Source organism: Saimiri boliviensis, chromosome 1, assembly GCF_048565385.1.
Source record: "Saimiri boliviensis isolate mSaiBol1 chromosome 1, mSaiBol1.pri, whole genome shotgun sequence".
Lineage (NCBI taxonomy): Eukaryota > Metazoa > Chordata > Mammalia > Primates > Cebidae > Saimiri > Saimiri boliviensis.
The window spans coordinates 152,815,441-152,840,790 of NC_133449.1; the positions used below are offsets into that span (position 1 = coordinate 152,815,441).

Here is a 25,350-nt window from a genome sequence, read left to right on the forward strand (position 1 = left end):
CTGCAATGGCATGAGGACTTCTGGGCCCTGAGCCCACCCCAACCCTCGGGAGGCAGGCCACCACAGCCGCTGAAACTGAATCAGTTCAGGACAGTCTCACGGTCCAGGGAGCTCAAGTCACAGAGGGATCCTCAGGTCCCAGTAGGGTTTGCCCAAGATCACACAGGGAGGTAGAGACAGTCCGGTCACATGGGGTCAGGAGTTCACATTAACACCCAGCACCACGCCCAGGCCCAAGCTGTACACACAGTGGGTCATCCATAAACTTGGAAAATCAACACTCTGGGGTCCCCGGGTCTGGCCTGGCCTATGTGGGGTTGAGCATGGAGTAGAGATGCTAACCCCACCAGCTGTGACCACAGGCCCTGCCAGTACCCTCCTTGTAGCTCAGAGGCCAAGGGCAGAACAGACCAGTGGGGCAGCTGACCGTGCCCCTGGGGGCCAGAGCTCCAGTGGACCCATACTCACGTCTGCACTTCCATCCATGGGGCATCCCCTAGGCTCCCATGGCCTGGGGGTCACGGCAACCAGCCCCATCTTGGCCCTGGGCTGGCCAGACTCCTCCAGCGAGCCCTCCCTCTGTTCTCCACCTGCAGAGGCTCCCCAGTCCTTGACTGGGGTCACCTTTGCTCACTCCCCCGACCCCGGGCTCATGCGGGGCATGACTCCAGGAGAGCCTGTCTGTATGCACCCCACATCTGGGACTCACAGAGACACTCCTCCTGGGGTGAGGAGCTGGGGACTGGGAGAGCAGGTGTCAGACATGAAGCACACAAAGCCTAAACAGGTACCTGGCTGTGGCCTCCGTAGCCACCAGTCTGGCATGTCCACCCAGAACTCAGGGCATCGGTGCACATCAAAGGGCTCCCAGGTGCAAATCACTTCCTGAGCGGCGCCAGAGCCACCCACTCCCATTTGGCAGATGAGAAAATGGAGGCACGGTGAGATAAACACTGGCCAAACAGGATCTAGGTGAGGCAAGCCCGTTCCTTGGACTGCTCTGCCCTGGTGCGGAGGGCTGATGCCCAGGCACAGCGGGCAGGGGGCACCTATGGCCAGTGAGGAGAGGCTGCTAGGCACCAGGCACATGCAGGGACCCCTGTAGATGGTATCCTCTGCCCTCGGGGCCGCCTGTAGGAAGGTGAGGTGACACAGGCACTAAACATCATAAGTGAACTGTGAAGCCTGCTGGAGGGTAAGAGGCGCTGAGAAAAGCAGAAAAGGCAGCACTCGTGTCGCCCAGGCTGGAATGCAGTGGTGTGATCTTGGCTCCTCCCAGGTTCAAGTCATTGTCCTGCCTCAGCCTCTCAAACACCTGGAATTACAGGCACATGCCACCCCACCTGGCTAATTTTGTATTTTTAGTAAAGACGAGGTTTTACCATGTTGGTCAGGCTGGTCTCGAACTCCTGACCTCAGGTGATCCACTCGCCTCAGCCTCCCAAAGTGCCGGGACTACAGGCGTTTAGCCACCACACCTGGCCTGAATGTACGATTTAAAAAAAAAAAAAATTTAGAGACAGGGTCTCGCTCTGTGGCCCAGGCTAGAGTGCAGTGGCACAATCACAGCTTACTGCAGCCTCGACCTCCTGGGCTCAAGTGATCCTCCTGCCTCAGCCTCTCAAGTAGCTGGGACCACAGGCACATACTAACAGCTCCTGGCTAATTTTCTTTCTTTATTTTTTTTTGAGACAGAGTATCTGTCACCCAGGCTGGAGTGTAGCGGCTCGAGATCTTGGCTCACTGCACCCTCCACCTCCCGCGTTCAAGCGATTCTCCTACCTTAGCCTCCTGAGTAGCTGGGACTATAGGCGTGCACCAACACACCTGGCTAATTTTTGTATTTTAGAGACGGGGAGATCACTATGTTGGCCAGACTGGTCTTGAACTCCTGACTTCAGGTGATCCGCCATCTTGGTCCCCAAAGTGCTGGAATTACAGGTGTGAGTCACTGTGCCTGGCCTCTGTCCTAATTTTTAAAAAAAAAAATTTTGTAAAGACAGGGTCTGGCTATGTTTCCTAGGCTGGTCTTGAACTCCTGGGCTCAAGCGATCCCCCCCACCCCAGCCTCGACCTCCCAAAGTGCTGGATTACAGATGTGAGCACCGCACTTGGCTGAGGCAGCTTTCTTCTGCTCTTGCCTGGATGGGGCCAGCTGCAAACTGAGCGTTACTCCTCAGCCCCCAGAGGCCAGAGGCCAGGCTTTGGGGCCTGCACAGGGACAGCCTCACTCAGCCTCCCCCAGCTGAGGAAGGAGATGGTGCCTCCCTGCCAGTGCAGAGCCTGTTCTCGTCTGCTGTTCAGAGTCCAGGTGTCAGGGTGCCCAGCAAACTGGGCAGCTGCTTCAGGCCCCCCTAGATCCCAGGCACCCAGTGCACCAGGCCTGAGCCCAGCTGTCTGCAGGGAATGTGCCGTGGCCAGTCTGACCTCTGCACCCACTTCCCAAAGCCAGATTCCCAGATGGCAGCCTCCCTCGGGGCACTGGTCCAGCGGCATTCCCGTGATGGCCCAGCCACCTTTCTCCACCGTGCTGGCGGCCCCTCCACCCCTCCCTGGCCCATTCAGAGAAAGAATGGGAACTGTCTGATCAGCAGCTGGGCTCTGACCAAATGGAATTTTCCGTCTATGGTGGAAGTGATGTAAGGGCTCAGTCAGGCGAGTTGAAAGCTACACACTGGGCTTTGCAGAGCACTCAGGGAGGACTCAAGTGCCATGCACGTGCCAAGGAGGCTGGGGGCGACCCCCTCCTGCTGCCTTAATTCCCCTCCCTACACCCTAGGCCCCCTGGTCTTGGCCCTGGGCCACCCTCTGCTTCTCCAGGCCTCTGCAGCCCCACAGCCACGATGTATCCACTGGGAATGCCCCCTCCCACTGTGAGCCTAGACTCCCCCTGACTGCCCTGTGGCCCCCACAAAACCCCACCACTCTGGAAACACCTAGTCAGACAGAGAGCCAGGGTCTGAAGTCTTACTCTGTCCCAGATCAGGCTACTGCCAGTGGGATCCCAGTATACCCCAAGCCACAACAAGTCCTCCCTGACCTGGTGGGAATGCCTCAGGCCGTGGCTGGCTAGGAGCGGGCAGGGCTCTTTGGCCTCTACACCCAGGCATACGCTATCCCTGGGCCTAGATCCTTCTTCCTTCAGGGAAACCCCATTGTGCCCAGACACACGCCACCTCCTCCAGAATGTCCCCAGGATGTCAGAGACTCAGGCCCAAGCCTGGTGCTGCAGCCTTTGCTCTGTGGGAGCCTCAGCTCAGCACCTGCAAGTCGAGAACCCCCAACCCAACCTGGCTGCCTGCACAGGTGGGTGGCCCTGTCCCAGCCCTGCTTGGAGAGGGGAGGGCCCAGCGTGCCACCAAGGCCTTAGGACAGCCGGCGGGGCAGGAGGCTTTCGGAGACAATATGCATGAGCAGTGGCGAGGCCGGTGCCCCATGCCTGCCTTGTCCTACTGCCCACGCCCACTCTGCCTCCAGGCCCTTCCTGGATGTGGCTCCTATCAGCCACGAAGACACAGGCACCGCCCACACAATGCCAGGCTCGGCACCAGCACAGGCTGCACCACACCAGGCTGCCGAGGTGGGAGGGCCATGCATGACTGCAGGGCAGGGCACACTGCCTGCCACCTGCATAGGTAGCTGCTGCCGGGCATCCTGGTGGCTCCTGGAGCACCTGGTGGCAGTACCTGGGCCTGGCAGTGTGTGAGGATGCATGCCACGCAGGGCAGGGCACACAGCAAGCCAGGGCCAGACTGTTGAACACACGCCCTCCACACACACGCAGATAGCTGCTCAACCCTCGTGCACCTGGGAGCAGCTGCCTGCCCCGGCGCCCCGGGTCACAGACCTACACGCTGCTCTGTCCTGCCAACCCCTGTGGGCTACGGCAGCGCACGTCTGGGCTGAGGAGGCCCTGGCCCACTGGGAGGCGCTCACAGGCGCTCTGATAAGTCTGGCCTGATGTAGCCCTCAACCCCAGCCACAGGCAGCAGCCACGATCCCACCACCATGCTGTTCTGGCCACAGCGGCTTGTTCCTTGGCTGGACACTTCTTTGGGTCCACCCTGAGCAGGGAGGAAAGCAAAGACACAGCGACACATCCTGGAGCCACGCTGCTAGGCACAGGGAGCCTGGGGACAGGTCCAGAGTCCACAGTCACACAGTGGGGCAGGTGAGGCCAGCAGGCCAGGCAGCATGACTGCAGCTGAGGACGACGGCTGCCTGTGGCCCTGGGAAGGACCAACGAGCCCCAAAGGTACAGCCACAGGCACAGGGAGCAGGGGTAGCAGAAGAAGCAGCCCCAATGCCCAGAGAAGAGGCGGGCAGAAGATGGGTTCCAGCCCTGCTCAGCTCTGCCCCGCCCCTCATGCCAGCTCCTTATGAAAGTGACAGTTTGGTGGAGGGAAAGGGACAAGCTCCACAGGGGCCAAGCACAAAGTCCACTGGGGGCCAGAATCCTGCCAGAAGTGCCTCCATGTGACAGACACACAACATGGTGACAGCCACACAGCTGGACTGCAGTGGGGACGGAGTCACCCTCAGCTTCCTGGATAGGGATCCGTCTCCACACTGACACCTGTGATCCTGTCTGGGGTCTGGGCTAATTGGGGAGCATCAGCTTTCAGGGCATCTATCTTAACAGCAGCCTGCACTGGGTGCTGGGGACCCAGGCTTGGACAGACAGCTTGGCCCTGCTGGGTGGGGGGCTCCCCTGCATCCACAGTGCCAGCTGGGGGCTCCAGGAGGATGTGGCAGGCAGTGGGAAGGGAGTGACCCCACCTGACTCCACGGATGCCAAACTTCAGCCCCGGAACTGCCAAGGCCCCTCCTCCAGAGGAAGTGACAAGGTTTGGGGGTGTCTGAGAGGTGGGCTGGGGTCCCATACCCCAATGCAGACTGAGGGGTTCTGGCCTCCAGCACCGTGAGAACCCCCCAGGGTCCTGGGCTAGGGTCAGGAAAGGGGCAGGATCCCTAAGGCCAAGCCTTGCTTGGGGAGGCCAGGGTGGGCTCGGTGTGTGCAAGCTACCACCACCGCCCGTGTCGGGGCCCCCACCGGGAAGCAGGGCCCTCACTTTTGCCTCGTGGGTCCCCTGACACAAGTGGGGGCTCCAGGGTCATAGCCCTTGGCTAGGCGTCAGCCCCCCACGTGGCCACGCTGGACACGTGGCTGCAGCCCCCACCCACAGCACACTCGGCCCAGGCTCCCAGCGACGCCGGCCCAAAATTAAAAACAGATTTTCCACCAGGCTGGGCTTGGGTTTCACGCATTCCATGACGGTGAGCTCCTGGCCGTGCCTGGAGAACGTGCAGCCAGCAGCAGCCACGTGGGAGCCGGGGTTGGGGCCAACTTTGCATCCCTGTCCCCCACTCCTGAGGTCCGAGGGCCAGGCGGCCAGGCTACACGTGGCCCCCCACCCACTGCTCCACACCCCCCGGGGCTCCCTCCAGGCTGGCCCTCGCCCCTCCAGGAATGGCCTGGAAGGACGCTGGTGAGGCAGCCCTTGTGCTGACACTCAGAGGTGCTCCTGCCCATCTCCCCACAGGCCGGGCCTCTGCCCTGCGCCCTGTAGCCAGGGGTCCCCAGCTCTCCTGCTGCCCTCGCCCGCACTCCCCCGTGCAGGGAACAGACACCAAAGAGCTGCAGCAAGCGTGTCTATTTTGGTCCCTGCGCTCCGACATATCTCTCAGCGTGACACCCAGAAAATCCCCTGCTCTCCCAGCTTGTCTGCAGGCCTCTGCACCAGCCACCTGGGGACTGGGTCCCCGGCCTCAGACCCAGCCCGGAGCCGCCAGACTGGAGCCCCGTCTCTGGGTTCAGCTCCCCACCAGGGAGAGGCAGCATAGAGGGCACAGCCCAACCCAGATGCAGGGCTCAGAGATGGGTGTACCCCAGAACTTTGGGAGTGTTCCTCCACGATGACCAGGAACCCCACCAGTGTGCACGGGCCCAAGGGGGCAGAGTAAGCAGGGGCACCGTGGCTGGCACCCTCCTCAGAAGCCGAAGGCACTGGCGCTCAGGCTGTGAGTGGCCTGGCCTCCTCTCACACCCTCAGCCAACATGGGCCTGGCCCAGCCACAGAGGGTGCTGCCCCACGGGACTCAGGCCAGCCTCCCAAGACTGTGGGAAGCCCCCTTGGGCTCTCTGCAGACCCCAGCGGTGGACCCGGGTACGGGAGGCCCTCCTGTGGTCCCCCCACACCCACCATCCACCTGCTGTCACATGCTGATTTCCTGGTGGCCGCATCAGGCACTTCCCATGTCCTTGACCCCAGGCCCCTGGCTGCAAACTCGGTTCCTCTTCTGTTGCCCAGGCCTCGGCAGAACTGACTGTGGGGCAGCTAGGGGAAGTAGATGCCCCGAGCCCCTCTGAACCTGCACCCCTGGGCTCTCGAACTGCACTGATGCCATGTCCATTGGAAGGGACGGAGCTGGGCTGTAGCTGGAACCTGGGTCCAGTCTTCCAGCTCCCGATGCTGGCTGGCCCACATTTCTGCTTATGTTGGGGACACAGTGTCCACCTCCCAGGGTCACTGGGTGGCTCTCCAAGAAAAGTACTTTAGAAACGAGTAGCACAAACCTCTGGGGATTCAAGTTGCAGGGCTCTCCATTCCCCCAGAGCCTGATCAAGAGCCCCTGGTGGGGGGTCAGAGCAGCTGGCATTGCACATCCCTTAGACGGGGCTGGCCAGTGGGGCCCCTGCCCAGGGGTTAGGGGAGGAAGAAGGCTCATGATGGAGATGCCCAGAAGAGGGGCCCTACAGCTGGGCCTTGAGTTCCAGGCAAGTTGGGGGCAGTGGGGGTCCTGCAGACACAGACTGCAGTGGCCCTTGGCACTGCTGAAACCGGAGATGGGGAAGCCAGTGCCCTGAGCAAGAATTCCCACCCCAACATCCGAGCACAGGCAGGAAAAGCCGTCAAGACCTCGGCGACTTCTAGCAGGTCCAGGCTGCACTCTAAGGTAGGGACTTGAGAACCCCCGAGTCTTCTAGGGACAGAGGTGGCCAGAGCACCCTCAGAGTCACCAAAACCACAAGCCCAAATGCAGGAAGCCTTGATGAAGACAGTGGCCGGGCCAAAGGTGGCCTGACACCCACCCCCCAGCATGTGTGGACTGGGTAGTCCAGGGCCCACTTGGCCAAAAGGCAAGCTTAGCCAATCAGTGTCTTCCAAGGAATGCCCAGAGCAGACTGGGACCAGCCATGGGGCGTCCTGCCCACCTGCAATGCAGGATCCCATTTGCTGCAGCCCCCCGTCTAGCTCATCAACTCCTGTTCACTCAGGGCTTACTCCTGAAGCTTCTGCCCCACTTCCTGGGGGCCTCCAGGTCTGGCCCAATTCTGTCCCCTGCAGCTACAGAATCCTGCCCGGCACCGTGGGACACGGGACAAGCATCTGGAACCAAAGGCCCTAGATGCAGTCCAAAGTACAAGACGCGTACAAAGCTATAGGATTCCAGTTCTCAGGGACACCCGCCCTACAGCTTTATGCGCTTGGACGGAACCCAGCTGGAGGGATGTTTTTGTCTCACGCTCTTCCCTTTTCCCCAAATGTTCCATGAACGTGTACCGCTTTCATAAATGACAAGACAGGCGACCAAAGCTGCTGTTTTAACTGGAGCTAATTTCCTTCTGATGAGTGGGGGGGATGCTAACAGGCCAGCCCTGTCCTAGGGAACGGTCCCCCAGCCTGCAACTGGGTAAGAGGCTGACCTCATGCGAGTGGCAGCACAGAGGCGCTGTGCTCTTAGGAGCTAGCTCCCAGCTTTGCTAGGAGAACACTTGCCCTACTCAGATCCTCTCAGAGTGGTTGTCCAGCCTGGGCTGGCACAGCTCCTAGCACAGAGGCCTCACCAGTTCCTGAGGTAGCACATTCCCCTTGTGCAGTCAGACCAGAGTGACCCTCCAACATGTCGGGCTGAGGCCTCTCCCCAAGGCTCAAGCTTCTCTCTGCCCCAGGGCCTTTGCAGGTGCTGTTCCCCCAGCCCGGAAGCTCTTCCCTAAGCCTCTGCATAGTGACCTCAGTCTTATCATTAGGGTCTTGACAGAAACATCTGGGCACTCCAGACTCTAACGGAAAACAGGTCCCTCAGGCTATGCAAACCTGAGGCAGGGGCTCAGGGCAGGTGTCCCAGTGAAACTATCACCTGCCAGGGCTGGCGAGGCCCATGGAGGAGTCAGAAAGGAGAAGGCAACTTATAACCCTCTGATTGTCAGCAGCCAGGCTTGCAGCCTCTACGGCAGGCCAGTTAATAACACCTCCTGCAGGAAGCCTTCCCTGATCACTGGGCTCCCACTGCCCAGTTTGGAACCCACCACAGGGCATAGCTGTTCTGCCTCTGGCCCTGAGCTGGAGGAGACAGTGAGCCCAAGAGAGAGGCTGAGGTGAGTGAGCATGAGTCACAAAAGGCTGGTGGGAGCTGAGCAGGCAGGCCTCCCCCAAATAAAGCCCACGATGGCGGCCGGACCACCCAAGGTCACGCAGAAGGAAGAAACAGAGTGAGGGTGCAGGCCTGTGACGTTCTAGCTGAAGAGAAGGCTCCAGGGCCCTCAGGAGCCCCTTCCCGAGGCCAGGTCAGCCAGGCCCACTGGACATTCAGGACTCACTATGCAGCTCAGACTGGCCCGGGCCACACCAGGTGCCCAGGCCTCAGGCCCAGCCCTGCCAGCTCAGCTGCAGGGCCACCAGGGAGTCACAGGCCTCCTGCAGGCCTCCAGTCCCCGCTGTGAACGACACAGCCCTCATTCACTCAGATGCCCAGGCAGCGTGGGAGCCCAGCCCTACAGCCCATCTCTACAGTCACTGACTGGGGAGCCATGCCTTGGGGACTTCTACAGGGTCCAGGCTGCACTCCAAGGAAGGGACTTCCTTGGAGCCAACCCCAGATGCCCGTCCACCTCCTGCCCTCTCACAGATCCCTCAGCCCGCATCAGTTCCTAATCTCATGGTCACACCCCCAGCAGCAAGGCAGCCGTGGGGGAACCTGGGAAGCCCGCAACTCCAGGCTGACTGGGGCTCCTCCGGCGACAGGAGCAGAGGCCTGCAGAAAGGAGCAGGGCTCTTGTCCCCACCGCTTACTCACTATGTGATTTGGAGCCTCAGTTTGCTAATCTGTACAATGGAGCAACTGTCCCCACCTCCTGGGGCTGTGGGAAAAGCAGCTGGTGACAGGCAGTCCCACGCAGGGCCTTGAAACAGGACCTGACCCTGGTCTGTTTCACACCACTCCTACCACACCCCCAACTCCTAACACCAGGCCCCACTTCCCCCATCCCCCCTGCCCTGATAACCTTGAAGCAGATGCCCACTCCCTAGCAGGGCACAGCCCAGGTGGGGGCAGCACACAGACAGGTAAGACGGAACCCTAGGTCAGGATGGGTGAGGGGTCCACCTCCCCCACAGCCAGCAACTCCTTACCAGGGGAGGCAGGAAGGGGCACCTGCCATGGCCCAGACCCACCCACTGTCCACCCTCCCTGGAAGGGGGCTCCTGGCCCTTGCCCTCCAGGGGTGACCCTATACAGGTGGAACAGTCAGCCCAGATTCAGGATGAGGCGATGAAGGCTCAGAGAAGCCAAGTAGTTGCCCAAAAGCACCAGCACTCGAAGGGCACGGGCAGGACGCACGCCAGGACCAGCTCACGCCACAGCCCCTCGCCAAGAGCCGGGAGTGGAGGCGGCGGGGGATGGAGGCAGGCTGGTTTCCACATCGTGAATTATTCAGTGGCTAATTCTGCTCCGTGGAGACGAGGCAGGAGAGAGAGTGAGTCAGAGCCCTCCCACAGCAGAACAGAGCGCAGGGCAGGGGAGGAAAGGGGGCAGAAGCCAGGGCCTCCCAGTGCCACAGCACCCTGCTAGAGGCCAGGCAGGCCAGGCTGAGCAGAGGGGCTTGGCCACTGCCTGGAGGCCCTGTGGGCTGCGGACATCATCGCCCCTCACTCCCTTTCTCACTCCCTGTCTCACATCTGGGAATGCAGGCACCCTGGAGGGCTGGAGGGAAGTCCAACTGTGGCTGGCAGCTCAGGCAGGTGGCACCCCAAGGGCCTGCAGGAAACAGCTGCCCCCATCCCCCACGCTCCAGGGCTGCCCTGGAGCTTCAGAACTGACAAATGGGCCAAACCCTCAGGGCAGAGAACTTTCCAAAGTGCAGCACACCCTCCTTGCAGCTTCAACAGAGTCTTCCAGGGACAAGTGACAAAGCCGAGAGCATAGAAGGAGTTCCAGAAGTTCCTGGATGTGCGTTGCCCCCACACCGAACGGTCCCCCGGGGCTGGGCCTCTAGAACGCAGGCGTGAGATTTTATACCAATCCTTCCGCCTCCCTCCTCCCTGCTGTGTCTGGGCGTGCCTGGGCCGATCCCTCGCCCCCTTCCTCATCTGTTAGGAAACGTCATCTGATGGGCTAGGGGGCCTGGGTGCAGGTGAGCGCGAGGCTGGGAGCACTGGGCTTCTCCACTTCCGCTTCCCTCCTCTGGATGCGGGAGGCCACAGACAATGCAGTTCTGAAGAGTCCAGGTGCTAGGCTGTCCGTGGAATACCGGATTCCCAAGCCGTTTTGATAAGCAAAAAGCCATTCCCACCCCACCATGGAGCTCTGCCATGATCTGTCCAGAGAGAAACTCCGGGTGACCAAGGACCCTGGTCACGGGGCTTCTGGAATCCGGATCTCTAGGCAGGAAGGAAATGCCCACAGCTTGGTCCCCTGCCCCACACTCGAATGACAGTAGCTTGGCCATGGGGGTGGTGCTGGGGCCTGGCATGATGCCAGGCCAAGAGCTCCTCTGGGAGAGGGCTGCAAAGGGCCCCCCGCTACCCCCCCAGCTCTGCCCGGGTTCAGCCACTTCCAGCCTCCCTGCCTGAGGCCCACGGTGCTTCCCAGCTGCCAGGCCTCCCTCCCCTGGGGGCTACAGGCAGCCTGTCTCCCACGGCCACACACGACACCCTGTGTACATCCCACAGCCTGACCGCCAAGCAGGGGGTCATTACTGACCACAGAGGGCTGGCGGCGGCTCAGGCCATTCACCCACTGGAAGCCTGGCAGTGGGATTCCCCAGCCGCGGGTGAGTGGGCGAGGAGTCCCCGCCTGCCTGCACCGAATGTGCTCAGGCACCCGCTCTGATCTCAGAGCATGGGGGTCATCTGGGGAGGGGTCTCTACTGGGACGCAGCACCAGGCTGCCCCCAGTGATGGAGAGGCCCTCCACTGGCCAAGGAGGCTCACGGAGTGGGGAGAGGCAGCTCCATGAAACCCCAGAAAGGGGGGCCTTAGTGACACCAGAAGGGAAGGCCAGAATAGGGAGGGGGACCATGGACCCTCGACGGGTTGGAGGGGATTTAGACCTTTGAGGAGGAGGCCATGACCCTGGAGGAGGGGGTCCCAGGAATCAAGAGAGACCCTCGAGAAGGATGGAGGCCAGGATCCGCGAGGAGGAGGCGGCTGTGACCCTGGATGGGGGATAAGGGGTCCTCAGGCCCTCGGGGAGGGGGGCCGTGGCCCTGGGAGGGGAGGGGGCCGTGACCTGGGGACCCTGAACCTGTGACCCCGAGGGGCCCGTGTCACCTGCTGGTAGTCAGCGTCCTCGGGCCGGAACTGGCTGCTGGTGGCCTCCCAGCTCAGGTCGAAGTGGGGCAGCCGGTGAAGGAGGCTCACCCACCAGGGCGCCGCGTAGCTGACCCCGGCCATGGCGGGGCCCGGCCGCCTTTGGATACGCGCGGCTTGCGCGTGGCTCCCTCGCTGGCCCGGGGCGCGGGCTTTAGGGACCCGCCGACCCCGGCCTGGCCGCCCGCATCATCCGCGCGTTCCTGGGCCCGGCCCGGCCCGGCTCGGCCCGGCTCGGCTGCGCTCGGCTCCGCTCGGCCGCCCGCGCCCGCCGCCTCTTTGTTCGCCGCCGCCGCCGCCGCCCCCTCCGCGCCCCCGCCCGTCCGCCCGCCGACCCCGCCCCCGAGCTTCCATTGGCCCGCCGCTCTCCAACCCAGCCTCCGTGTGCCCCGCCCTTGGCCCGCCTCTTACCCACCATTGGCCTATCTCTCGCCAATCCCGCCCCACATTGTGCCCCGCCCACCTGTTTCTGCACTTCTATTGGTCCTTTTACCTGATGCTTCTGCCCCTCCACTCTCATGCCCTCCCGTTACCCAATGGCCCCGCCCCTCCTAGTGTCCCCGCCCTCCTGCCCCGCCTCTGAACCCATCATTGGTCCGCCAGAAGACGCTCCGCCCACTTCCTCGTCCTCGTGGAGGGCGCCGGACCCGAAGGCGCTGGAGGACTGGCTCTCAGCGCTGTACGACCTAGACCTGCCTTTCCACGTGGCCGTAGGGGCTAGAACCCTGGCTGCAGAAGCAGCGACGCTTCATTCCATGCGTTCGGTCGTCGTTTCGATCTTTGCACGTTTCTTGCATTTTACTGCGGGGGTCCGGCCTGGTGGGGCAGCACTGGGCTGGCCTTGGCCTACCCATTGCACACACACAGCACACAGCCCACAGCGCTCAGCAAGGCACCAAGTGGCCTGTCTGTACAATGGGTATGATCTGGATTCAGGATCTTGCTGTGGCATCTAGAGCTGTGTGATCTGGGGCAAGTTACTTAACTGCTCTGTGCACCACTCTGTGCATCCGTGTCTGTAAAAGGGGATGATTAAGGTACAAGTGTTGGCCGGGCGCAGTGGCTCACGTCTGTAATCCCAGCACTTTGAGAGGCCGAGGCAGGTGAATCACCTGAGGTCAGGAGTTCGAGACCAGTCATGGCCAGCATGGTGAAACCCCGTCTCTACTAAAAATACAAAAATTAGCTGGGCGTGGTGGCAGGTGCCTGTAGTCCCAGCTACTCCGGAGGCTAAGGCAGGAGAATTGCTTGAACCCAGGAGGTAGAGGATGCAGTGAGTGGAGCTCACACCACTGTACTCCAACCTGGGCAACAAAGCTAGACTCTGTCTCGAAAAAAATTTTTTTTTTAAAAAAAGATAACGAGTGTTAAGTGGATCCAAAGATAGATTCAGTCCCCATCCAGCCTTCCCTCTGGGGCAGGTGGAGTCTTTTGTCAAGACCTAAGATGAAGACAATGCCCTGTCCTGGCATCCTGGGACCTGAAAATTCAGGCAACTGCCAGCGAGGGCCAATCATGAGCTTTGGAGCCACACATCCAAATTTCCTAACAGGGCCTGCTCATGGTTGTGCCTCCTCCTCTGCTAAAGGGGAGATGGGGGCTGCCGGAGCCAGGAGGATGGACATAGTACCTACTTGGGTCCAGGTGCATGCCTCCTCCCGACTCCAGGGGCAGTGGGTGCATCCTGGCTCTGTTTCACCACCTGGGGCCTTATTCCTGGACCTCCTGTGTACTGAGAAACAGGTTTCCACACCCGGGCTCCACCATCTGCTGTGCCCAGCTTGGCCAGCTCTGTGGGCAGGCAGGCTTTTCCTGGCAGGAAGGGCTCTTTGCAGGCAGGGACAGTTCTGGGCAGTGGCTTCCCAGGAGGCCTGGGCCTCAGCTCATCGACTACCCTGACTTGCCTGTTTTCCTGTGATAGGGCACCGGGCAAGAGGGCCTAGCCAAGCTGCAGTTACCACCCACTGGATGACTTAGAGACACCAGCCAGTTGGGAAATAATGGCCGAGCAGAATCGGGGAGGTCGCATTCTTCATCCCTAAAGGCCGAAGAGCCAGGAATTCTGGGTGGGGTGGGGATACTGGCTCAGGTTCCTCTCTCTCCAATGTCAATGCTGCTGGGAGCTCCAGGCAGAATGAAGACCCCTCCAGCTCCCTAAGACCAAGGCTACCTCCTTGGGGTGAGTTGGTACCTGGCCAGGTGAGTCCTCTTCCCTGGCACCCGCTGAGTGTTCACTGTGAACAGGTGGCATAGGCAGAATGCCCACTCCTAGCCTGACACTGCTCCAGCATCCAGCCTGTGCCCTCATCTACACAGCGAGGGGATCGCCTGCATGGCTTGTGCCCCCGGTTGACTCTGACCTCAGGGTTCTCTGTCGTGTAACTCCAGGGATGAAAGGGACAGACCTTGGCCAGCTGCAGAAATTGTCCTCATGGCCTGAGATTGTTTCTCATTCCTGCTATTGGCAGCAGCTCCTGTGGCCACAGATGGACCTCCGGCTTCCCCCTGACTCCAGTGCCCTCCACACCAGCCTGGCAGTCCTGCCAGGGGCACACACATGCAGACAGGGAGTACATGAGTTCCTTCCCATGTTTCCAGAAGCCTTGCAAAATTGTGCTTTTTCTTCTGATAAAACCAGAAAGCCAGTCAGGCATGGTGGCTCACACCTGTAATCCCAGCACTTTTGGAGGCCAAGGCTGGTGGATCCCCTGAGGTCGGGAGTTCAAGACCAGTCTGCCCAACATGGTGAAACCCTGTCGCCACTAAAAAATACAAAAATTAGCTAGGCGTGGTGGCAGGCACCTGTAGATCTCAGCTATTCAGGAGGCTGAGGCAGGAGAGTCACTTGAACCCAGGAGATGGAGGTTACAGCAAGCCGAGATTGCACCACTGCACACCAGCCTGGGAGACAGAGCAAGACTCTGTCTCAAAAAAAAAAAAAAAAAAAAAAAAAAAAAAAAAAAAAAAAGCCAGAAAGCCTAATGCAGACATTATATGAAATGATGACTCGGCCAGGCATGGGGTCCAACACTGGGAGACTGAGGCAGGGGAGATCGCCTGAGGTCAGGAGTTCGAGACCAGCCTGGCCAATATGATGAAACCTCGTCTCTACTAAAAATACAAAAATTAGTCAGGCATAGTGGTACACGCCTGTAATCCCAGCTACTCAGGAGGCTGAGGTGGGAGAATCGCTTGAACCCAGAGATGGAGGTTGCAGTGAGCTGAGATCATGCTACTGCACTCCAGCCTGGACAACAGAGAAAGACTCCATCTCAAAAAGAAAAAAAAAAAAAAAAAAGACAACTCAGGTGTAGTGGATTGAATTATGTTCCCCAAAAGGTACATTCCAGTCCTAACCTGTGGTATCTGTGAATGTGATCTTTAAAGAAAGGGGCTGGGCACAGTGGCTCATGCCTGAAATCCAAGCACTTTGGGAGGCTGAGGCAGGAAGATCTCTTAAGGCCAGGAGTTTGAGACCAGCCTGGACAATATTCTCTACAAAAACAATTCCTTCTCTACAAAAAAAAATTAATTAGCTGGGTGTGGTGGCACAGGCCTGTAGTTATAACTACTCAAGAGGCTGAGACAGGAGGATCCCTTGAGCCCGGGAGATCTAGGCTGCGGTGAGCTGTGATTGTACCACTGAACTCCAGCCTGGATGATGGAGCAAGACCTTCTCTCTAAAAAAGGGTCTTTGTTAATGTAATCAAGTTAAGACGAGGTCATATTGGATTAGAGTGGTCCCCAGTGCAAAGATGGTGTCCTTATAAGAAAAGCTAAATTTGGACACAGACTCTGAGATACAGAGACACAGAAGGAAGAACCCCATGTGAAGACAGAAGCAGGGGTCAGAGCGATGCCGCCACAGCCCCCAAGCACCGAGCATTGCTGGGACCAGAAGAAGCTGGGAGCGAAGCCTGGGGCAGCCCCTCCCTCAGAGCCCCCCTGCCTCAATCTCGGACTTTAAGCCCCCAGAACTGTGAGACAATGCATGTCTGTGTTTGAAGCCACCGTTTGTGGAGCTTTGTCACAGCAAATCCAGAAACAAATATACCGGCTTTCTCAGAGCTTCTTGGTGGCTGGTGCCCTGTGCCTCTGATTGGTGTGGGATGGAACCGTGCTGATGACTCATTAATGTTTGCAGTGTGCTTAGACGGTGAAATCTATTCCTAAGGGGCCCGTGGAGGAAGAATTGGTAAAAGGGGTCCAGGGTGGAGAGAATAAGGGGCCCACAGCCAAGGTTCTAGAAGAACACAGCCAGAGTCCCTAAGCCACCCCAGTGCAATGCTGGCTGGGATCCAGTGTTGAAGAGAAACTCCCGTGGAACTGAAAATCCCCAGCTTCCAGGAGGGTTAAAGGAGAGAAGGCCAGATAGAGGACCTAGCGTGGGACGAGCATGGAGGAAGGTCCCGCTATCATCCCACCTGCTGTGACCTGACGTCACTGCCCAGGGCTACTGTGGTTTTCCCATCTGCTCTGCAACCACTGTGGCTGGAGGCTGGACTTTGGTCCTGCTCTACAGATGGAGCAACTGAGGCCCGGACCCTGCCACCGCATAGGAGGCCTTGAGAATCACCAGCCGGTCAGGGAACCAGGGTTCAGCCTAGTTCCACTGGCCCTTCCTCCCTCCCCACTTCTTCCCTCCCTCCCTCCTTCCCTCCTTTCTCCTCCCTCCCTTTCTCTCCTTCGCTTCCCCCACCCTCCCTCTTTCCCTCTGTCCCTCCTTTCCTCCCTCCCTCCTTCCCCCCATTTCCCTTCCTCTCTTCCTCCCTGCCTTCTTTCCTTCCTCCCTCTGTCTTTCCCTTCTTTCTTTCTTCCTCCCCCCTTTCCTCCCTCCGTCTGTTTCTCCTTTCTTCCTTTCTCCCTCCCTCCATCCTTCCCTTCCTTCTTTTGAGTGAAACAGGGATTGTGAGCAAAAACCAGGCATGAGAAAGTCTGTGAGGAGAGACTGCCGAGGGCCGAGTTGTCTGGAAGCCTCTGGTAGAAGTGTCTGGTCCCAAGGGAGGGGAGCAGCCAGGCCAGGAGCTCCCAGGGTCTGTCCCCCATGCCAGGAAGGTGTCAGGGTTGAGGCTCGGAACGGTTGTCCCCAGGCCTGCAGAGAGGCCAGGCCTGAGCTGAGGGCCCCCAGATGCTGGGGCAGAAGCCAGGACAATGGAATTCCCTGTGTTTGGGCCCCATCCAAAGAGGTTCAGGTTTTCAGTGCAGAGGGAGCTCACTGGCCGGGAAGAGAGGGCTACGGGGCGGGGCTTCCTGGTGCCTGCTGAGATGAGGCTGGGTGACGCTGTGATTGCACAGCCAGCCTGGTGCCTGGCTGACCACAGACACCTGGCTGATGGATCTTGGCTGCAGGGAAGCCACAGGAGCACCACTTTCAATCTGGGTCTGAGACAACCAGCCCGCGGCTCTGGAGGCTGGGAGAGATGCCAGCCAGTGTGGTCCCCAAGAGGACCATGAAGCGAGCCACACAGACCTGGCCAGTGCGAGGATGTAAGCACCTCTCATTTATCCGGGCTTACCTGGCCAGCAGCCTCGCCTTGTCAAGAAAGCCACTGGGAGCCAGGAGACCAGTGAGGGTGGCCTCTGAGAGGCCAGGAATTCTGTCCTGAGTCCACTCACTCGAGTTGAGTGTGTCATCCAGCACTTCCCTGCTTGCCACAGAAGACTAACAAGACTGGGTGTCTGGGTCCCAAGCCTAGTGTAGATTGAAAACAGCGCCCTGAGGACACCCATGGCTGCTCATGCCTGTAATCCCAGCATGTTGGGAGGCCCAGGTTGGAGGATTGCTTGAGCCAGGAGTTCCAGACCAGCCTGGAAAACATAGAGGGACCCTCCTCTCTACAAAACATTAAAAAACTTAGTGGCTGGGTATGGTGGCTCATGCCTGTAATCCCAACACTTTGGGAGGCTGAGGAGGGTAGTTCAGGAGGTCAGCAGTTCAAGACCAGCCTGACCAACATGGTGAAACCCTGTCTCTACCAAAAATACAAAAATTAGCCAGGCACAGTGGCAGGCGCCTATAATCCCAGCTACTCAGGAGGCTGAGGCAGGCGAATGGCTTGAACCTGGGAAGCGGAGGTTGCAGTGAGCTGAGATTGTGCCACTGCACTCCAGCCTGGGCAACAGAGCAAGACTCAAAAAACAAAGAAAGGGAGGGGGTGGGGCTGGGCACAGTGGCTCACATCTGCAATCCCAGCACTTTGGGAGAGCAAAGTAGGTGGATTATGAGATCAGGAGTTTGAGACCAGCTTGGCCAATGTGGTGAAACCCTGTCTCTACTAAAGATACAAAAAATTAGCCAGGCGTGGTGGTGCGCACCTGTAATCTCAGCTACTTGGGAGGCTGAGGCAGGAGAATTGCTTGAACCTGGGAGGCAGAAGTTGCAGTGAGCTGAGATCTCGATACTGCACTCCAGCCTAGGCGACAGGACGAGACTCCATCTCAAAAAAAAAAAAAAAAAAAAAAAAAAAAAAAAAAAAAAAATTAGCCTGTTCACGCAGCTCCACCAGCAACTAGGTTTTGCTGCAGTGGGCACTGTGCTGAGAGTCATCAGACCCGGGACTTAGGTCAGGCTTGGCCCAACTGCTGTGACCTCTTTGGAAACCCATGTCACCAACAGGGGGCGGTGAACTTAGCATCCACTGAGTCCAGTTTCCTATTTTACAGATGGGGAAACTGAGGTTCCGAGAAGGGAAGAGACTCATCCCAAACCACGACCCTGACTCATCGAGAAAACAGCCATAAAAAAAGAATGAGGCCAGGCAAGGTGGCTCACACCTGTAATCAAAGCACTTTGGGAGGCCCAGGTGAGCAGATCACGAGGTCAAGAGATCGAGACCATCACAGCCAACTTGGTGAAATCCTGTCTCTGCTAAGAATATAAAAATTAGCCAGACATGGTGGTGGGCACCTGTAGTCCTAGCTACTCAGGAGGCTGAGGCAGGAGAATCACTTGAACCCCAGGAGGTGGAGGTAGCAGTGAGCCAAGATCATGCCATTGCACTGCAGCCTGGGCTACAGAGCGAAACTCCACCTCAAAAAAAAAAAAAAAAAAAAAAAAAGAATGAAATCATGGCCTTTGCAGGAACACGGACAGAGCTGGAGCCCATCATCCTAAGTGAACTCACTCACATACTGCATGATCTCACTTAGAAGTAGGAGCTGAGCAATGAGTAAACATGGACAGAAAGGGAAACAGCAGTACCGGGAACGCCAAGGTGGCGGAGGGGCCAGGTGCGGTGTCTCACGCCTGTAATCCCAGCCCTTTGGGAGGCCAAGGAGGGCGGATCACTTAGGTCAGGAGTTCCAGACCAGCCTGGCCAATGTAGTGAAACTCGGTCTCTACTAAAAACACAAAAGTTACCTGGGTGTTGGTGGCACATGCCTATAATCCCAGCTACTTGAGAGGCTGAAGCAGGAGGATCACCTGAGCCCAGGAGGTTGCGGCTATAATGAGCTGTGATTGCACCACTGCGCTACAGCCTGAGCGACAGAGCAAGACCCTGTCTCAAAAACATAAAAACAAGAACGAAGCTGGGCACAGTGGCTCACGCTTGTAATCCTAGCACTTTGGGAAGCCAAGGCCGTTGGGTTACCTGAACTCAGGAGTTCAAGACCAGCCTGGGCAACAGAGTGAAACCCCGTCTCTACTGAAATATAAAAGATTAACTGGGCATGGTGGCATGTGCCTGTAATCCCAGCTACTCGGGAGGCTGAGGCAGGAAAATTGCTAGAACTCGGGATGCAGAGGTTGCAGTGAGCCGAGATCACACCATTGCACTCCTGCCTGGGTGACAGAGAGTGAGACTCCATCTAAAAAAAAAAAAAAAGAAACAAAAAAAAAAATGGGGAACGCTTTCTTAATGTTCTGATGCTTTCAAGGGATGTTCTTTGTCTGCTAGTAAAAAACACACACCTCTGTGGGTGCCGGCAGCCGGCTGGGTTTGAGCAGGAATGTTCATCACGACCCGGTACTATCGTCTCTTCCAGGCGGCCTCCAGTGCCTCAATTCCAGGAGCAGTGGCAGGGGGGTATCTGGCCACCCCGTGGGCTGCAATTGGCATTGCTGACAAAGGCTGGCTGAGTCACTGTTGGCAGGCGGACCACCAACACCACTGCCTGAGCTTGGTGAATAAGATGTCTTTCACAGACCTTCAGAAACAAGCCAGGGTGGGCGCGGAGGAGGCGCTGGGGTGGAATGGGTGGTGGAGGGGGGGACAGAGTCTCACCTCCCTCTCAGAAGCCCCGCCCACTGCTCTCACAGGCCCCTCAGGCTGTCACAAGCTTGAGCTGCCAAGGAGATATTGCTCCCCTTCCAAGAGCAGAGACTTAAGAGAGTGCCAGGCAACTCTCTAAGCCTTGGTTTCCCCAGCTGTGAAAGGAGGAGGGTCATGCTTCCCTCCACGGGTGGGTGCTGGGATTATGCTGGGAAAAGGGTTGTCTAAGGCCAGGCCCCACATAACCTACGTGCTCCGCCCCATGTCCCCATGGGGGGCCCTGTCCCCATCTCACGTCCACTGTGTCTCTGTCTGGCCTGGGCAAGGGAGTGTCTGCACCCACTAGGTCTGAAAGCCTGGATCCGACAAACCTCACTCCCCACGCATGGGCGAAGGCCGGCTCAGCTTCTTTGGCTGCTTTCCTGGCCAGGGTGGGCTCAGGGAGCCCAGGGAGCCCGGGGTCTCCCTCACTAGACCGGGCAGGCTGCTGGGTCTAGGGAGTCTCTGCAGATCTGATCCTCCCCTTCACATGCCATTTCCAAGGCAGGGGGCCCAGGGGGAAATGAGGGACCCCCAGCACCTCTGGCAAGGCTTTGTCCAGAACACAACACCCTGGAGACCCAGCTCAGCGCAGGGGAAGGAGTGCTATGTGTGGCAGTGGGTTACAGGCAGCCCCTCTGTGGCCCCTGCCCCTTGCCCAGCTCCCATCCTGGGACAGGCAGGGAAGGTTCTGGAGGCCGCTCTAGGGGTGGCCTGCTTGCCCAGAGGGGCTCATCTCATAGGAAAGGTCTGGAGACAGGAGGTAGGGCCTTTTTTGGATCATGTGAAGACCTCTGGGGGCCACCTGGGGAAGCCCCTCAGAGGTGTCTTCACCCTGCCCTGGCACGACCCCCTCCTCCATGTACAGAGGCTAGTCGACATTGGGGAAGGACTCTCCAGCTCCACACCTGCAGTCTCAGCTCCAGAGGCTCAGAAAAGGAAGTGCCCCTTTCCAGGTCCCCCAGAGCACTGGGTGGCCAGGCCATGCCCTTTGCCCTGAACTTCTCTGCACCACCCCGGTTCATCTCCGACAAGGAATCTGGCCTGCTGCCCCCCTGCCAGCCCCTCCCTGGCCTCCCAAGACCTCAGGACCAAGTCCAGAGTCCTCCCAGGACTGGCGAAGCCTCCACATCGCTCCGAGGTGGGGGGTGCAGGGGTGCAGGGCTCTGGAGAGGAGCAGGTAGAGGCTTCTGGAAGCGAGGTGGTGATGGTGATATTATGAGGGCTGAGGCTGGGCCTGGGACAGATGCTTGGGGTCTGTGTCTGGGATGAACAGCCTCTTGCTCTTACAGAGCCCTGCTGGCTGGCATAGGCCTCCCTGGCCACTGGCTCACAGCCACCCAGAGACAGGGTCAGCATGCCCTTGGGTAAGGATGGTGAACCTGAGGCTCGCCACAGGTCGCCCAAGATGGGGAGGGGGTGGTGGCTGGAATTTTGGGGCTGCATTATTCCACTTGCAGGCCTGGGACTCACGCACCCCACTCGCCCCCACCCCCACCCCACCCACACCCCCCGCCACCTTTTCCTTCCTAGAGTTCCCAGCTGGGCCTGCAGTCCAGCAGAGAGGATGTGGGATGCAAGAGTCCCTACCGGGCTCAACTTCAGTGGGCCTAGAGCAGAGACCCAGCTCTGGGGGCCCAGCCCAGCGTCTGAGGACCACAGAAAGCCCTCTCTGCTCCACAGGGTCCCCGTGAGTACAGAGAGTCTGGGGCAGCAGGAGCAGGAGGAGCTGGGACAGGAGGGGCTGGGACAGGAGGGGCTGGGACAGGAGGGGCTGGGGCAGGAGGAGCTGGGGTAGGAGGAGCTGGGGCAGGAGGGGCTGGGGCAGGAGGGGCTGGGGCAGGAGGGGCTGGGGCAGGAGGAGCTGGGGCAGGAGGGGCTGGGGCAGGAGGGGCTGGGGCAGGAGGAGCTGGGGCAGGAGGGGCTGGGGCAGGAGGAGCTGGGGCAGGAGGCGCTGGGGCAGGAGGGGCTGGGGCAGGAGGAGCTGGGGTAGGAGGAGCTGGGGTAGGAGGGGCTGGGGCAGGAGGGGCTGGGGCAGGAGGAGCTGGGGCAGTAGGAGCTGGGGCAGGAGGGGCTGGGGCAGGAGGAGCTGGGGCAGGAGGAGCTGGGGCAGGAGGAGCTGGGGCAGGTTGAGCTGGGGCAGGAGGAGCTGGGGCAGGAGGGGCTGGGGTAGGAGGAGCTGGGGCAGGAGGAGCTGGGATAGGAGGTGCTGGGGCAGGAGGAGCTGGGGCAGGTTGAGCTGGGGCAGGAGGAGCTGGGACAGGAGGGACTGGGGCAGGAGGAGCTGGGGCAGGAGGAGCTGGGGTAGGAGGGGCTGGGGCAGGAGGGGCTGGGGCGGGAGGGGCTGGGGCGGGAGGAGCTGGGTAGGAGGAGCTGGGGCAGGAGGGACTGGGGTAGGAGGAGCTGGGGCAGGAGGAGCTGGGGCAGGAGGTGCTGGGGCAGGAGGAGCTGGGGCAGGAGGAGCTGGGGTAGGAGGGGCTGGGGTAGGAGGAGCTGGGGCAGGAGGAGCTGGGGCAGGAGGAGCTGGGTAGGAGGAGCTGGGGCAGGAGGGACTGGGGTAGGAGGAGCTGAGGCAGGAGGAGCTGGGGTAGGAGGGGCTGGGGTAGGAGGAGCTGGGGCAGGAGGGGCTGGGGCAGGAGGAGCTGGGGTAGGAGGGGCTGGGGTAGGAGGAGCTGGGGCAGGAGGGGCTGGGGCAGGAGGAGCTGGGTAGGAGGAGCTGGGGCAGGAGGGACTGGGGTAGGAGGAGCTGAGGCAGGAGGAGCTGGGGCAGGAGGGGCTGGGGTAGGAGGAGCTGGGGTAGGAGGGGCTGGGGCAGGAGGGGCTGGGGCAGGAGGAGCTGGGGCAGGAAGGGCTGGGGTAGGAGGGGCTGGGGCAGGAGGGGCTGGGGCAGGAGGGGCTGGGGCAGGAGGAGCTGGGGCAGGAGGAGCTGAGACAGGTTAAGCTGGGGCAGGAGGAGCTGGGACAGGAGGGACTGGGGTAGGAGGAGCTGGGGCAGGAGGTGCTGGGGTAGGAGGTGCTGGGGCAGGAGGAGCTGGGGCAGGTTGAGCTGGGGCAGGAGGAGCTGAGACAGGAGGGACTGGGGCAGGAGGTGCTGGGGCAGGAGGTGCTGGGGCAGGAGGAGCTGGGGTAGGAGGGGCTGGGGCAGGAGGGGCTGGGGCAGGAGGAGCTGGGTAGGAGGGGCTGGGGCAGGAGGAGCTGGGTAGGAGGAGCTGGGGCAGGAGGAGCTGGGGCAGGAGGTGCTGGGGCAGGAGGGGCTGGGGCAGGAGGGGCTGGGGTAGGAGGGGCTGGGGCAGGAGGAGCTGGGGCAGGAGGAGCTGGGGCAGGAGGAGCTGGGTAGGAGGAGCTGGGGCAGGAGGAGCTGGGGCAGGAGGATCTGGGGTAGGAGGGGCTGGGGCAGGAGGGGCTGGGGCAGGAGGAGCTGGGGCAGGAGGAGCTGGGGTAGGAGAAGCTGGGGCAGGAGGAGCGGGAGCAGGAGGAGCTGGGGCAGGAGGTGATGGGGTAGGAGGAGCTGGGGCAGGAGGAGCTGGGGTAGGAGGTCCTGGCCTGGACGTGGCTTCCTTCTGGAATGTGCTCCCCTCTGCACAGCTCCCCAGCCTGGCCAGGCCTCCTCCCCCACTGCCTCTCTTGGCCAACTTCCTGGCTCTCCCCTTCGCAGGGCCCTGGGATCTCTCCTCCCTGGGTCAGCACGCACATGGTTCCTCATCAACCCTTGAGCCATTGTCCCCTCTTGCTCCCAGCCTCGCCTTCTCAAATGCGAATCCAATCCTTTCCCACAGCTTCAGGACCAGGTCCCTCCAGCCTGGCCTCTGGGACCCTCCTGAGCCCTGTCGCCCCTGCCATGCCTGACCCACTGTGTCTGGCCACCCTGGGGCCTTTCACATCCTGGAGGTGGGGGCCCTGCTCCCTTTTCCTCTGGAAGGAGGCTGACAGTTTCCTAGGCCTGGAAGACACTCCCCTTCCCACCTGCTCAGCTGCAGCCCTGACTCCCTTTTCTGGGAGACCAGAACTGCTCCCCAACACTCCTAGTTCCTGGGTCTAAATCACCTGGGTCCCCACCACCCTGGAAGGGAAACCTTGGCCATGCTCTGCCCGCCTTGGGTTCTCCACACCTAAGCCAGTGGATATTTGGTGAGTAAATGAATTTAGGATTGGTGAAGTGGCTCCCAGCACTTTGGGAGATCGAGGCGGGAGGATCACTTGAGACCAGGAGTCTCAGACCAGCCTGGGCAACACAGCAAAAGAAGAAAAAAAAATTAAGAATTAGCAAGCCATGGGAGCACACACCTGTAGTTCCAGCTACTTGGGAGGCTGAGGTGGGAGAATTGCTTCAGACCAGGGGTTCAAGGTTGCAGTGAGCTATGATTGCACTACTGCACTCCAGCCTGGGCAACAGAGCAAGACCTTGCCTACAAAAAATTAAAAAAGAAAAAATTATTTCTGGCCCCAAAGATCTAGTCTTCACAGAGCTTAGCCTAATTGCAAACAGACAAAATAAACCCTGATAGTGCGCCCAAAGAGCCCTCGAGTACAATAAATACTAAAACACACAGGCAGGCTGGGTGCCGTGAGATTACAGCAGGGAGGAGGAGCTGATCGTGAAAAGCTTCTCAGCAGAGGGTCTTCCGGGCTGGCTCCATAGGAAGGACATTCCTGGGAGCAGAAACAGCACAGGCGAGGGGCCAGCTGGAGGTGGGGGAGCATTTTCTAAAGACTGGTGGTGAGGGGTATGTGGCTGGAGGGGATCCCAGGCAGCAGGCATGTGGTGCATCGAGGATGCGCTGATGGGATCCAGGTGCCATGTGGGACCTGAGCGTGTCTGTGGAGCAAGGGGCTGAGGAATGGCTCACACTGGCTCTGGACTAAGAGTTCCCTAGTAGCAGTAGGGAGGAGAGACAAAAGCCCCCAGAATGGGTGGGGCCAGAGGGAGATGACACTACTCTATACTTCTCTGTTTTTCTTTTTATAGTGTGTTAGATATCTTTTTTAAGAAACAAATGTTATTGTAAAATAGAAATGGCCGGCGGGAAAGAGTCAGTTGAGTAGGTGAAGGGCAGCTCCGAGAAGGAGCATCCCCCAGGGTAGAAAAGGGAGGAGTCTCAGGCTTAGGAGGTGGGAGGATGAGGCAGGGGCTGAGACTGGGAGGCGGCTGAGCTTGGGATTGGAGGGGGGTCCTGTAGGGTGAGGCTGAGGGGTGAAGAAGACCCTGGTTTCATTCTGGAACAGTTCAAATAGAAGGGGTGGGTCCCCCAAAATTTATTCTTCGTGGCCTGGTGGTTCATGCCTGTCATCCTAGCACTTCAGGAGGCTGCAGTGGGAGGATCGCTTGAGCCCAGGCTGAGGCTGCAGTGAGCTATGATCGCAGCACTGCACTCCAGCCTGGGTGACAGGATGAGACCCTATCTCTACAAAAAATAAAAATGAGGCTGGGTACAGTGGCTCACACCTGTAATCCCAACACTTTCGGAGGCTGAGGCTGGTGGATCAGTTGAGGCCAGGAGTTCTAAACC

The 25,350-nt window shown here is 59.6% G+C and overlaps 1 protein-coding gene across 2 annotated transcripts in view; it reads right to left on the bottom strand.

Annotated features, from left to right (window-relative positions):
- Nucleotides 1-11,903, bottom strand: part of TTYH3 (tweety family member 3) — a 34,030-nt gene extending 22,127 nt beyond the window's left edge. For both annotated transcript variants that reach the window (XM_010331599.3, XM_039467730.2), the window contains exon 1: nt 11,553-11,903. In XM_010331599.3, the coding sequence (XP_010329901.2) occupies nt 11,553-11,675 (123 nt within the window). In that variant the 5' untranslated portion in view covers nt 11,676-11,903. The remainder of the gene's footprint in view (nt 1-11,552) is intronic.
- Between the last annotated feature and the right edge of the window lie 13,447 nt (nt 11,904-25,350).